This window comes from Panthera uncia, assembly GCF_023721935.1.
Source record: "Panthera uncia isolate 11264 chromosome B2 unlocalized genomic scaffold, Puncia_PCG_1.0 HiC_scaffold_24, whole genome shotgun sequence".
In the NCBI taxonomy this organism is placed as follows: Eukaryota; Metazoa; Chordata; class Mammalia; order Carnivora; family Felidae; genus Panthera; species Panthera uncia.
In genome coordinates, this window is record NW_026057580.1 from 22,120,300 (window position 1) to 22,134,383 (window position 14,084).

The window sequence follows — 14,084 nt, forward strand, 5'->3', positions numbered from 1 at the left end:
GGTTACCATAACAAAATACCATAGACTGGGAAGCTTGAACAACAACCATTTATTTCTCACAGTTCTGGAGGCTGAGAAGTCCAAGATCAAGATATTAGCTTATCTAGTCGTGGTGAGAAAACCTCTTCCTAACTTGCCTTTTTGTGTCTTCAAATGGCAGAAAGAGAGCACCAATATCTCTTCCTCTTCTTATAAGGGCACTAAAGCCAGTGTCAGGGCACCACCTCATTGTTTCATTTAAAGCTAGTTATCTCCCAAAGGCCCCCTCCAAATACCGTCACCTTAGAATTAGGGCTTTAACACATGAATTGGGGGTGACACAATTCAATCCATGGCACTTATTATCCCAAAGTAATACATATTATGCAAGAATTTTTTAAGCGTTCTTTAACAGCTTTACTTTCATCATGTTCCTTGCTCACATTCTCTTACTCTGTTGAACACTACTGAATTTTTTTGAAGCAATCATATTTGATACTTCTATGGCTAATTCAAGCTAAATATGTATAAAAGCAATTTTATCATTTTCCTTATGATCTTCTTCTATATTCAATAAATTACATAGCTTTGGTATCAAATAATTTTTGCTTTTTACTATGTTCAATTTCAAAATCAGAAATAAAAATTAGTTTCTTTATCTTTTGTACAATGTATGCATCTGATAACTTTCTACTTAGTATATAGTATTTCTCCCAAAATGAACCACATAAACATAATTTAGATCTTATGAGAAGGTGTTTATAACTTCATAAAAATGTAAAAGCAAAAACAGAAACAAAACAGCTTTAACTCTGAAACTTACATAATTCATCAAAATACCCCATCTCAACATAATAAAATCCTTGGTTTTTTTCATATTAAGTTTGGCTCTTCTACATTATAACTAAATATTCAGAATGAAGAAGCCTTTCCTGTATGAATATTACCATAGATTTTATTGACAGTCACTTTTCATTTTCAGGAAATTCTATACCATAGATAAATTATTTATTAAAGTAGGTTGAAACAAGACTTTTAAAATTGTAATAAAGAAAAATGAGGGAGCAGGGAAGAGTGTAATATATTGAACTGGTGTATTAGATTTAATCAACCCATTGAAAGTTACACATGTAACTTAGTAAACTTCTGGAAAATTTATAAATATTTAATTAAGTAAACTTGTGCATAGATTCGATATTAGGGCATTTTCCTAAGTACTACTTTCACTTCTTTGCTTATTCCTCATAGACTGGTATCCCATGCATGCTATCCACTTTTCAAGAACCAAAATGCTACCAATCATGGTTGTGCCATGGCGAGTAGGTCTGATGGGCGGGGAAAACGGCATGCCACAAAGCCATGTCCCAACAACATTGAGAAATCAAACAGGATCTACCAATGTTCTCCCCCATACAGAGTCTCTTCCAATGTAAGTCTAAATGGCAAGAATTAACAATGGTTAACTTTCTCAAAAATATATAGCTCTGCTGTTATTAAAACTATTTAAAAACTATTATATTCTAAAATGATGCTATGTTTCGAGGGATAATTTTTTATATTCTTAAAGTGTCCATTAAAGACTCTCAGATTTCTGATCTTTGTAATATTAGCAGCATGAATGATTATATGATATATATTTCCATACTTGACAAATAAGAGCTAAATCATACCTTTTTTTCAGTGACTTTTTTGTGGCAGTAGCTCATTGTATCAATCCTTTGCCTTACTCCACAAAATGATTGAAGTAGGCACAGCCAAAATGGGAACATGACTCCCTTAGATTCTAGTTTTTCATGTTGAAAGCCTGGACAAATTTAACTCCATCATATCAGTCTTACCCAGACTTGCTCACTTTCAGAATATCTGAACCTTCAGTGGCTTCTAGTTACTTGCAGAATAAGTTTGGTATTCTTTTTTTTTTTTTTTTAAGACCAAGTTTATTTATTTATTTATTTTGAGAGAGAGAGAAAGTGAGAGTGGGGGAGGTGCCGAGAGAGAATCCCAAGCAGGCTCCTGCACCATCAGTGCAGAGCCTGACGAGGTGCTAGATATCATGAACCGTCAGATATGACCTGAGATGAAATCAAGAGTCGGATGCTTAACTGTCTGAGCCATTCAGGCGACCCTACGGTTCAGTATTCTTATAATGGCATATAGGTCTTCCATGATTCGGTTCTGACCGAATCCTTTACACACTCTGTCCTGCCAGCATCTACCCCTACACCTGCTCCTAATGCTCTTGATAAATAGGATTACTGTCCACTCCATAAATACATCATGCTCTCTCATGCTTCCTTCTTAGCCGCACGATCATTCCTCTGACCCAAGTGGGTATCCCACGTGTTTCCATCTGGTAAAAGCCCACACATGTGTCAAGGCCCAGGTCAAAACTTCATCTTCTCTGTGAACTTTTCTTAACTCCTACATAACATTAATTTCCCTTTTCATTTGCACCCCTAGGAACTTTGTGCTTATCTCTGTAATGTAACTTATTATATCATAATGCAATTAGTTGTGCTATTCTCCATCTACTCCACCAAAATGTAAATCCCTTGAGGACAAGTAAAGGGTCAATATTTGTTTCTGTTCCAGTTTTTGGTATATACTCTGTGACCAATGTGCATATATGAATGAATTAAAGAGTAAATTAATGACCTGCGTTCTTACTAGGTGCTGCATTACACAGCACTTAGTAACAACGTAGAAATATTTATATACTAACCTACACTGAGGTACCTCACTAAACAATCACCTGAGGTTGTTCCTGTGATCAAAATAATGGATAAACTGATAAAACATGGTTTTAATTAATTATTTCTTATTTGTGACCACAAAAGTTATTATTTCAAATAACAATTAAAAATTAGTATTGGTGAAAATATTATTGGTAAAAGTCAGTAAAACACATGGGTGCATCTTGTCTTTAGCAACTTGATCAAAGTGGTATTTCACATGTGAGTATTTCAAGCCATGATTAAGAGTAAATTATAAGTGGTTAAGGCACACTGGATTGTAGAATTCTTAAATTGATTACATAATATCTAACATTATACACCAAATAGTAGGTTTAGTATGCTCTGATAACAATAATGATGTTCAATGATGTTTCTCCTTCTAGGAAACTGAGATAATGAAAGAAATCATGCAAAATGGACCAGTTCAAGGTAAGCTTGGATGAGATATGGTTGTGATTTATTTCTTTCTTTAATAAACAGCATTACATTTTATTTCATGCAAAAGGAGCTAAATAAAAGAAATTTTTTACTTTTAGAGTGTTCATAAAGTTTCAACAGTTCTGAGATCAGTGCAATTATAGGATATATGCTCACCAAATGACTTCATTATTTGCCATTTCATTTTAAGAAGATAGACACATTCATAAATTGAATTTCTAAATACTAGTGGCACATTTGATGAAAGTCTGCTAAGTCTTTCCAAAAGGGATCATGGACCAAACAGGCAAACAGACAGTCAAACATGAAATGCTTAGTGGCAGAGCTCACTTAATTATTTAGTCATATTTAAGTATTAAGTATTAGAAATTTTCCCATCTTCATGTTCAAGGGGTTAGGTAATGGATTGGAAAAAAAAATTAAGAATTAGCAGTAGAAAAAAATATAAATACTTTCCTTTTTCTATAAAGTCAAAAGAAATCAAAGAAGCCAGTGTGCTTTTGTGTTTTATAACATGCCTTCTGTTTTGATCAATTTTATAAATGTGTTAGGGATAGTAAATTAACAGTAAATAAGAAAATAATACCCTGACTTTATATTGACTTTGATTTTTAAGATATCATCTCCAAGACATAGTTCCTCTGCTTATCTATTTCATTTTGCATCACTGCAATGGATGAAGATAAGTTTATAGAGCATGTTCCCTGTGCTAAACATTGCCTAGAAAAGCATGGAAGGACAAACCTAGCGAGGCCTAAAATGGAATTTCAGGTTGTGAACACATGAAGAGCCCAAAATGTATTATCAGTGCAGTGGAATGAATCAAATAAATTTAAATTAACCAAAGTTAAATTAAAACATTTGATATATACTTAAGGAATTATTGGCCAGCACCTGCTTTTGTTTTCCTGAATGCTGACCTAATTAGTATTGGTTCAACATCTAGCAGGAACCATGGGTTTCAAAGTTATTTTGGAAGAATTATTACTGATCATTATCACCACTTAACATTTATTGGGAAGCCAGAGCTTCCACTAAACATGTCCTGAATTTAAGTCGAAAAATCCTGAGACCTTACACAAAACGTGAAACGAATGAAGAGAATTGTTTTTCCTTGTAATTATGTAACTTTTATTGACTGTTATAAGAGTGGGAGATTCATGTATGATTTACATGCATGCTTCATTAAGGTGAGTTCTTGTGACAAATTTAAAAGGAGCACAGGCATTAGAACTCAAGGCTGAATACAAAATTCCACCTTTGACCTTTGCTCCTTAAATGATTTGGGGCAAGTTATTTAAGCTCTCTTTATCTTCAGATCATTGTAGTAATGTTTCCAGTTTCTCTCTCTTTTAATCAGTCAGAAGAAATTTGGAGCATAATTCTTTAAAATTGAGAACACCTTAGGTTTGTTTTTTAAGGCTCAAGTACGTCAATGTTCATGAATTTCACATATGAATCAAAAATGATCAAAAGTAAGAATCAAAAATAAAAATCTGAAAACAGTGAAGTTGAAATCCAAATTATTCCACAGTCATTCAACAAATGTTTGTCAAGACCCTTCCTCCTGCCAGCCTGAGTCAGGAGCGGAAGATAGAGCTGAATCAATGTGGACTCCTTCCTGCCCTCATACCTTGTTATAATTCTGTGTGCTAAAGTTGGCTGCAGTTTTCCCAAAGTGGAATTGCACTACAGTAACATACAGTCATATCTTTATGGGTTCATCAAGTCTGAAGGAAGGAGCCACCCTCAAGTTGATCATGATCTCTCACCCATGTTACTTCGCTTGGCACTCTTTTTTTTAGCAGTGAAGTGTATATTTTATTCATGGTGCTTAGGCAGAGTTGAGAAGAGCTGAAGGGGTCAATGGTTCTCTAGAAGGGAAAAACCCCTGGCAGTATCTTCACATTTAGATAAATGCTGGTTGACTCATCTTGCTGTACATGCAACATGTTGCCTCATTTTCTCCTCTCTCACTACAAAAGAATGTAAAACGCAATAGAATGCTGAATAAATAATACTGTGTGCAGCCCTCTAAAATCTATAGAATTGCAAGTAATTTTAGGTGCTGAAAAGAGAGCTAAAGAAGATCTGCATTAAGTACAGTTACATAAATTCTTAAAATCCTATGGGAAAGTATTTTAAAGCAGATAAAAAAGAGTTAACTGCTTTTGAGAATATTTAAACAGCATCAGGAAAGGTATGAAACATTAAAAAAAGAAATAAAAGGTGGAACATTAAAAAGTTATATTTGACTTTGGAGTTAAAGTTTCATTTTAGGATCTATCAAATGCCTGTGACCTTAGTTTTTATTTTATTTAAAAAGCATGTCAAACTAATATAGACAAGCATTGTGCACTTATCAACATATACTTATCTAGTCCCAACTAAAAATATTTTCAGTGCATGTCTTCTAAAACTTTAACGCCTTCACCCTAAATTATCCTAGCCATTCAACAAAGCAGCGCGTGATACAGAAAAGAAGTAATCTAAGCGAGGGAATGAAGGAGAGCTTTATCAAGTATAAGCTCTTACTTTCTAAAAAAATACAACAGTGGCTTAGCTCTTCAGAGCCGGGAGGATGAAATCTTGTCAGAGCATTCTTTTGCCAAGGGTTTGCTTTTTATTCAAACTCACCAAGGAAAGGTTTGTATTTACTTGCAGGGATTAAGGACAATTACTTTAAGCCCTGTTTGCTGGGTTCACCCTTCACTGCCAGCTTAATTGGAGTTTTAAGAGGCTCCTGGTGAAGCCCCAAGTTCATGGAGAAACAGGAATCACTAGCCAAGTGTAGGGGGGCTTGCCTGCAAGGGTCTCAATTCCTGGTAATAGTGCTTCTGTCAATTAGGAATAGATGGTGTTTTAAAGGTAGAATGTGTACTTAAGTAATATTCTAAATAGCTAAAAGCTGTTTTTATAAGAGAACCAAAAAAAAAAAAAATACTGCAGCAATTAAACTAAGTACGAAAGAAAATTAGGCTGAATTGCAAAGTTTCTTCTTTAGACTCTCATGGCAATTGAACCACTGATTGTTCTGTGAGAATTTTAGAGGTTTTTAAAGAGAATTGTGTCAAACTGTTGCATTTATTTTGTTGGGTTTTATTTTAGCCATAATGCAAGTCCATGAGGATTTCTTCCATTATAAGACAGGGATATATAGACATATTACCAAAAAAGCAAATGAAGAATCAGGAAAATATCGAAAGCTTCAGACACATGCCGTCAAACTCACTGGGTAAGACAATTCCTTAAAAATCTTCATTTAATGCTTTTGGAAAATGAAACTGAAAATAAGTGTATATAGTGCATACAGGTACCAGAATTCACCTTGGTATGAGAGGTTTCCATACAAATTAAAAATTATCCAAACCTTGGCACTATTTACTTGTTATTTTAAAGTCCAATTAAGGGGTCACTCAGGTGGTAAAGATGACCATTTCCTGTCTCTCACTTGTGAGCGTGTTCTAAAGATCTGTTTTAAGGGCAAGGAAAATATATTATTGGAATGAATTCTGTATATGGCATAAGCAAAGGAAGGGTACAAATCCAAAGTATATTAGAATTTGGGGAGATGGTTTTAGATGGAATTACAAATGGTAACGATTAAACAGAAAGAATAGGGTCACCTTTAATTCAGTACAAAATTATTTTTTAAGTTTATTTACTTATTTTGAGAGAGAGAGAGAGAAGGAAAGAGAGCGTGGAGGAGGGGAAGAGAGAAAGGGAGACAGAGAGAATCTCAATCAGGCTCTGCACTGTCAGTGCAGAACCCCCACATGGGGCTCAAACTTGCAAACTGTGAGATCATGGCCCAATCAAGAGTTGAATGCTTGACCCACTGAGCCACCCAGGCACCCCCAAAATTATTTTTTATATTTATGTGAGAATTGTAGAAATTACACTCACCAGTTTGAGAGTAAAATATATTCATCTCCACCAGGGCAAGAAATAACTTCAAAATTTGGTTGCATTTCAAGAGTAAGTAATTTCACAAATGGACCCTAGTCAAAAGGAGAGTGTGGTCATCTGAGGCCACTTTCCCCAGTGTCTTCTCCAACTCATTCTGACTCTGCCCCATCTTTAAGCTCTTTCTCCTAATGTCTCACTCCAATTCAAATGAAATACTACAGGAAAGATTTTTGTGTCTTTTTCTTTCATTTCCATCCAAACCCTCACGTTTCTCATTTTGCCATCATAGTAAATGACTTTATTCCTGTTGAACATGTTCTTCCTCTCTAAATTTGTTTAAGCTTGCACAAAAACAACCTGAGCTACAACCAAATCACCACCTCCTTCTTACTGATCTTTCAAATATTCCGAGTCAACTCTAAGGACTGTAGACAAGTTATCTTCTGTGATGTCCCTTTGTCATCTCTCCTTCATTTTAAATACTCTTATATTTCAATTACAAAATTACCATATTTCTTTGAATCTAAGCTACTACTAATTTTATGACTTGTCTTGATTTCCGGGATGTGAAAATATGTGTATATTAGAATTGAAATATATGGCATTTCATGTTAATATAGGATATTGAGAAACTACAGTTGGGGGAAAATGTAACGATAATTTCACCATCCAGAGGTAACTTTTCTTGAGAGTTTGGAATATTTTTATGTTCCTCCTAGTTGTGTGTATATGTATATGTATATGTGTACACACACACACACACACACACACACACACACACACATACACAGAGGGAGAGAGGTGGCTAGACAATTAAATGTCTATCAGAAGAAAATGAGATAGGGAAGTTCTTAAAATTTTATGACAAATGAAACATTGCTAGAGTATTCATTAGCAACATATATGAATGCATTTCTCAGTATCCCTTTAAATCCTGGCTGTTTTGCTTTTCCATTTTAATAGATTATTCTGTATAGTTTTGGTCACTCAACACTGCTCATCTTTCGAGGGTAAGATAGTTTCTGATTACCCTACATTTTAGATTATATGGAACAGGGTGTTTGCCTTAATTTTTTTCAAAAGTATCACTTAAAAAATAGGGGCAACTGGGTGGCTCAGTTGGTTGAGCATTGGACTTTGGCTCAGGTCATGATCTCACGGTTGGTAAATTTGAGCCCCGCATTGGACTCTGCTGTCAGCATGGAGCCCACTCTGGATCCTCTGTCCCCTCTCTCTGCACCTCCCCCAATTGTGCTCTCTCTCTCAAAGATAAACATTAAAAAAAGGTAAAATACAGGGGCTTCTGGGTGTTTTAGTTGGCTCTCTAAAATAAAATTTTTAAAAAATGCATACATGCTCATTAAATTATTATACAGTATATATATGATAAAAAATGTATTACCTAAAAAGAAGACAGTAAAAAAAAATCCTCCCAAATTAGATTAATCTCACTATTAACGTTTGGTGAGGAGCATGTCAAGTAATTCTCTGTTTCTCTCTGTGTTGATGAAAAGAGAGACAAACAAAAATAGACAATATAGGATAATGACACTTAAAAATACTAATATTCAGGGGCCTGGGTGCCTGGGTGGATCAGTTGGTTGGGCATCAGACTTTGGCTCAGGTCATGATCTCACAGCTCATGAGTTCAAGCCGCGCTTCAGATTCTGTGTCTCTCTACCTCTTCCCTGCTCATGCTCTGTCTCTGTCTCAAAAATAAATAAACATTAAAAAATTAAAAATACTAATATTCAGGTTACTTTTACTTGAATTTAATGAAATGAGACTTTTTGGTACTTCAACACAAGAAATGCTAGTTCCTAAAAGAACCATTTACACTTAAGAAAAAATATATGTTAAGAGAATTACAGATGGGAGCAATAATTCATTTTTAATTACACATTTCAATTTAGGATTATATTTGTTATTAACAAAATGAGGAAATTCTTCATTTTTTTTTTTGAGAGAGATAGAGAGAGAGAGAGAGAGAGCGCTTGGGGGAAAGGGGCAGAGGGGGGGAGAGAAGGAGAGAATCCTAAGCAGGCTCCATGTTTAGTACAGAGCCTGCCATAGGGTTCAATCTCATGAACCGTGAGATCGTGATGTGAGCCAAAATCAAAAGTTGGACGTCTAACCGACTAAGCCACCCAGGCACCCAGGAAATTTATCATTCTTATACTTCTCCCCATCTCTCTTGCTCTCGTACATCTTATATTTATTAGTAGTCTTATTATTTTTACATATTACAGGATTATAGAATTTACATTCTGCTCTGAAATCATACTATTAATGGTTGTTTAAACTTTGTTGTATGTTAATAGAATCAATGATAAACACATATTTTTTATGATGGCTTTTCTGTCCTTGAATTTAATTTGTATCAGGTATTTTGTTATTTAATACTACCAGACAATCATATTCTGGATTCCTGTTCTGTCTATTGCCCCTCCCTTCGGTTGATTATCTCAAAACTTTTCCTTTTTTCTTGAATTCCAAATTCCTACATCCTTGTGTTCTTAGCCCATAACCCTGAATTCTATTTCACCAAAAAGATTAAAGCAATCCGAGAACAACCCCCAGTATCACAGATACCACACACCCGCATAGCTTTCCTTCCACTCTTTCTTCCCACTTCTTACATAGATAATGCTCCTACCTCAATCCCTCTTGCTGTATTGTAGACCCCAGGCCCTCTCCACTATTCAACAATATGCAGAAGCAATTTTCCCTTTTTTTCTCTCCAGTCCAGATCTCTCTCCTGAACTCCAGATTCATACATTCCATGGTCTACTTGACACCCCCACCTAGATTCCTAATAAATGATTCAAATTCAGCCCTTCCAATACTGAACTCCCAATCTTCCCCTTTCTACTTTCTGAACAGTATCTATCATCTATCGTCATCTGTCATCTACTGATGACAATGACATCTTTCCATATGCTCTGGCTGGAAATTTTGGAACCCTTGAAATTATCTTTTATTCCTTTCCTTGCAACTCACTTCAAATTTCAGAAACTCTGTTGGCTCTTCCAACTTACATCTAGAATCCAACCAATTTTCATTGTCTGAACTACCCCCACCCTTGCCTGAACCACCATTACTCATTATCTTATACATGGGTCTTCCTGCACTTACCTTTGCCCTCAATAGTCTATTCTCAACAGAGAAATGTTCCTTTTAGAACATTAGATCTTGTCACTCCATTTCTCAAAACTCTGTAATTTTCTCAGTTCCCACAGAGTAAAAGCCTTTACAAAGGTCTACCTGATCTGAGGACTCCCCCATCTGCCTGCCAACATCCCCCTCAACTTTCTGGTCTCAATTTCTGTTAATCTGTATCTTGTTCTTCCTGATCTGGTATCCTTTAATGTTTCAGGAATCCACACCCCATCTCTCTCCCTCTGCCTAAAATGCTTTCTATCGTTTCCATGTCACCATCTACTCTTTGCTTAGATCTCATCCTCTCAGTGTGGCTTCCTGACTGTCCTATTCATTGTTGCTACCTGCCCTCTCCTCTAGCACTTCTGATACCCTTTCCCTAATGTATTTATTTTTTTAATAACAATGATCACTTTCTCACCTACTATTTAACTTAACCAGCTTTTGATGTTCATTGTGATCTCTGTCTCCCCTTTCATGAAACTCTGTGAGAGGAAGTGCCTATATTATTCATCAATGTTGTCAAACCACCTAATCCACTGCTGACCCATCATGCATTTAATGCTTTTCCTATCCAAAGAATGAATATTTTTACCATATGTTCAACGCTAGTTCTTGTTCAGGCCTCATCTTTAAATGAAGCAGGTCTTTGTTGAGAAATAGAGTGAGGGGAAGTTGCAGGAACGAGCTGAGGCACTCCTCTGCTTTAACCTGAAGTTTGTAATTCTTGGGCCCACGCTCGTCAGATCAACTCTGTCCTTAGTCCACAGCCCAGAGAGTTTGGTGGGACTCAGAATAAATCCCTTGTGAATATCTTTGCTGCCATATGCTACTCTTTGCCTTTATTTTTGTTTCATCTGGCTCCATCTTTCAACCATTGTCTCTGGCGGTTTGCCCAGGACTTCAGCAGCCCATTGAGCTTCCAGTGTGATTTCTTGTTGAGCTGACTTTCCATGGGTCTAGTGGGAAGGGACTGAAATGTGATCTCCATGGCCTGCTCATGGCCCTCATTATAAAGATCTTGAGAGGTATTTCTGGACTGCCTGGCATACTTTTAAGGGGAAAATGTACTTGTGAAGGTCTGGAGACGAACGGGAGAGTAGTGGCAAGGGTTGTTACTCAGTATCTACTCTAGTTTGGGTACAGAACAAAATGTATTTTTCATTATTACTCAAAATTGCTATTTGGGATTATAGCTCTTTGGCTCACTAAAGATAGAAAGTAGGTACTGATATTTAAAAGTCTATTTTGTCTACTTTGTTTTTTCATTCCTAATTGATGTATGAGTTTTCAGGAAGGCAAATGACATACAAATGCCTTTGCACTTCCACTATAACTAGAAATTCAGCTTTGCTTGAGTTCCGTTTGCCTTTAGTTTGAAAGTCATATTCCTTCAAAACCTCCCTTTCCTATGTATTTTCATTATTAATTTTTGTCTTTTCTAGTAATGTTCTTGATTTGGAAAAATTTTCCTAGCACATATTTGGTGATTGAAATGATGTTTATTCTCATTTAGAGAACTCTGAAAATGCCAACATTGATGCAGAGCCTTTGTTGATTTATTGGAGCTGATGACTTATCATCTGTACTCCCTATTTAGCCATGCTGGTCATGTTTTCTTCACTCTACTCTTAAATTCATTCATGCTGGGGTTGAACAAGATATAAATGTGTTTATATTTAATTACACAGACACTGTTTGTGTATCTTCCATGTTCAGTATGTCAGTTGCAGTAATGTGTTCACTTTTATAAACTCCTAGGAAATGGAGACCTTTGTAAATTTCCCTCACATGTGTGGCAATTAGCAAGGCTTATTCTTCCTGTAGGCAAATTGCTTTTGGAGAATATGTTTATTTTTCGGAAATATTTCAGGTCACCGGGGCATTGTTAGGTGCCCTGGAGCAGTAGATTTTAATTCATTTCTCCATTAGTAATTCCTGACGGTAATTACTGCATTCAGAAAATTAATGCATCAGTGAATTAGAGAGTAATCAAATAGCCCAAGTAAGTTAATGTTCCTTATCAGAGAGCTTAATATTCTCCTATGAAGTACCTTACAAATTTATCACAACAAATTCTATTTGCTGCCCTTTCTGTAGAAGACAAAGCTATTAGATTTAACTTACTTGAACAAATGAATTTCAACTTCTATCAAGTGCCCAGCTCTAGGGAATACAAGGAGGATTAACACATAGTCCTGCTCTTAAGGAGTTTAAGGAATGAAGTAGACATATTCATGATTGACTTTAGCATATGGTAATAAAAGCTATGTATTTCCATACATATAAACACAGAATTGTGGTAGGTAGAAAAACACTTGTAATGCCTTCCTTTGCTCCTTATAATCTTATTTAACTCCTCTCTCTTCCCTTTCCGAAACATTTGTTCACCCCCATTATGGATACTATGTTGTAAAAGGATTTAATTGAAAAAAAAATGCCATGTGTTTTGAGATATGGCATTATTTATACACCAATACGAAGAAGAAAATATTACCACTTAAACTAAGAAACCCACTGATTGTTAGATGTATTTCAACTTTAGAGGTGTTAAAATGTGGGGTGTGTGTGTGTGTGTGTGTAGTATTTGAGATTTTTTTATCGTGGCCAATGTTCTTTATATTATGATCTTATTCCACATCTACATATCATTACAGTATCTTATGTCTCTGTCTATCAAAGGTCCTGAGCTTTCTTTAATCCCTCAGTCAGAGGTTGATAAAGTAGTGTAGTTAACACATTTACATATGATCTCAAGAATCACTACTAGAACTAAAATTTTAAAAATATCCAGGAGTTATAAACTTTAGAAAATTAAAGGAAATTATTGGGATAAACATTGACTTTTCCTCATATTGTCATCCTGCTATGGGAAAGAATTTTCATGAAGATACAATGGTCTATATGTCACCAAAAGAGAAGGATAAAATAATTCTAGGATGTATTTTGCCATTGTTCAATAATGTCTTAGGTGAAAGTTCATTTATTCAACAAATATTTATTGATTATCTGAATGTTCTAAGAATTGTTTTATGTGCTAGTGATATATCAGTAGACACAGATCCTGAACCTCATTAAACTTATAGTCTACTAATTGACATTTAGCTATTAGGCAAAAAAAAAAAAAAAAAGTGTTTTGGTGCTAAACATTGTGTGTGTGTGTGTGTGTGTGTGTGTGTGTGTGTGTGTGTGTGTATTTGGTGTCATTGATTTTTGTTTTTGTTTTTGTTTTTTGAGGTCTTCTCATTTGTAACAACTTGGATGGATCTTAGGGGTAAAACACTAAGTGAAGTAAGTCAGACAGAGAAAGAGAAATACCATATGGTTTCACTCATATGTGGAATTTAAGAAAGAAAAAAAGGAAACAGACAAACAAGAACCAAACTCTGAAATACAGGGAACAAACTGGTGGTTACCAGAGGAGAGCTTGGCGTGGGACAGTTGATATAGATAAAGGGGATTGAGAATACACTTAGTGTATGAGCACTGAGTAATGTATAGAAATGTTGAATCATACTGTACATCCGAAACTAATGTAACTCTGTTAATTATGCTTAAATTAAAAAGTCATATCAACTTTTTTACTTACAAATATTATATAGTAACCCAGAGAGAAAGGAAACAAACTAGTGCGAAATGGTAGCTGGAAGAAAAGCAAACACAGCAACAGTCCAAGAAGAATAGATTGAAGAATAACAAAGGTGGTTTGTGAGTAGATTGTCAATGATAACTTCAAATTTTTTTAAATTAAATTGAACGTGTAAGAAATTAGGCAAAATGATAGAAATTGGGCATATCTCCCATACATAACTGTGAAGACATCTGGTTTGAGTGAATCATCAAAAAAAATCAAGTCAGAGCTGT

The 14,084-nt window shown here is 35.3% G+C and overlaps 1 protein-coding gene across 1 annotated transcript in view; it reads left to right on the forward strand.

The window, feature by feature from the left end:
* TINAG (tubulointerstitial nephritis antigen) overlaps positions 1 to 14,084 on the forward strand; it is a 94,794-nt gene that overhangs the window by 41,362 nt on the left and 39,348 nt on the right. The window contains exons 7-9 of the mRNA XM_049653844.1: positions 1,228 to 1,408; positions 3,098 to 3,143; positions 6,261 to 6,387. Of these exons, the coding sequence (XP_049509801.1) occupies positions 1,228 to 1,408; positions 3,098 to 3,143; positions 6,261 to 6,387 (354 nt within the window). The remainder of the gene's footprint in view (positions 1 to 1,227; positions 1,409 to 3,097; positions 3,144 to 6,260; positions 6,388 to 14,084) is intronic.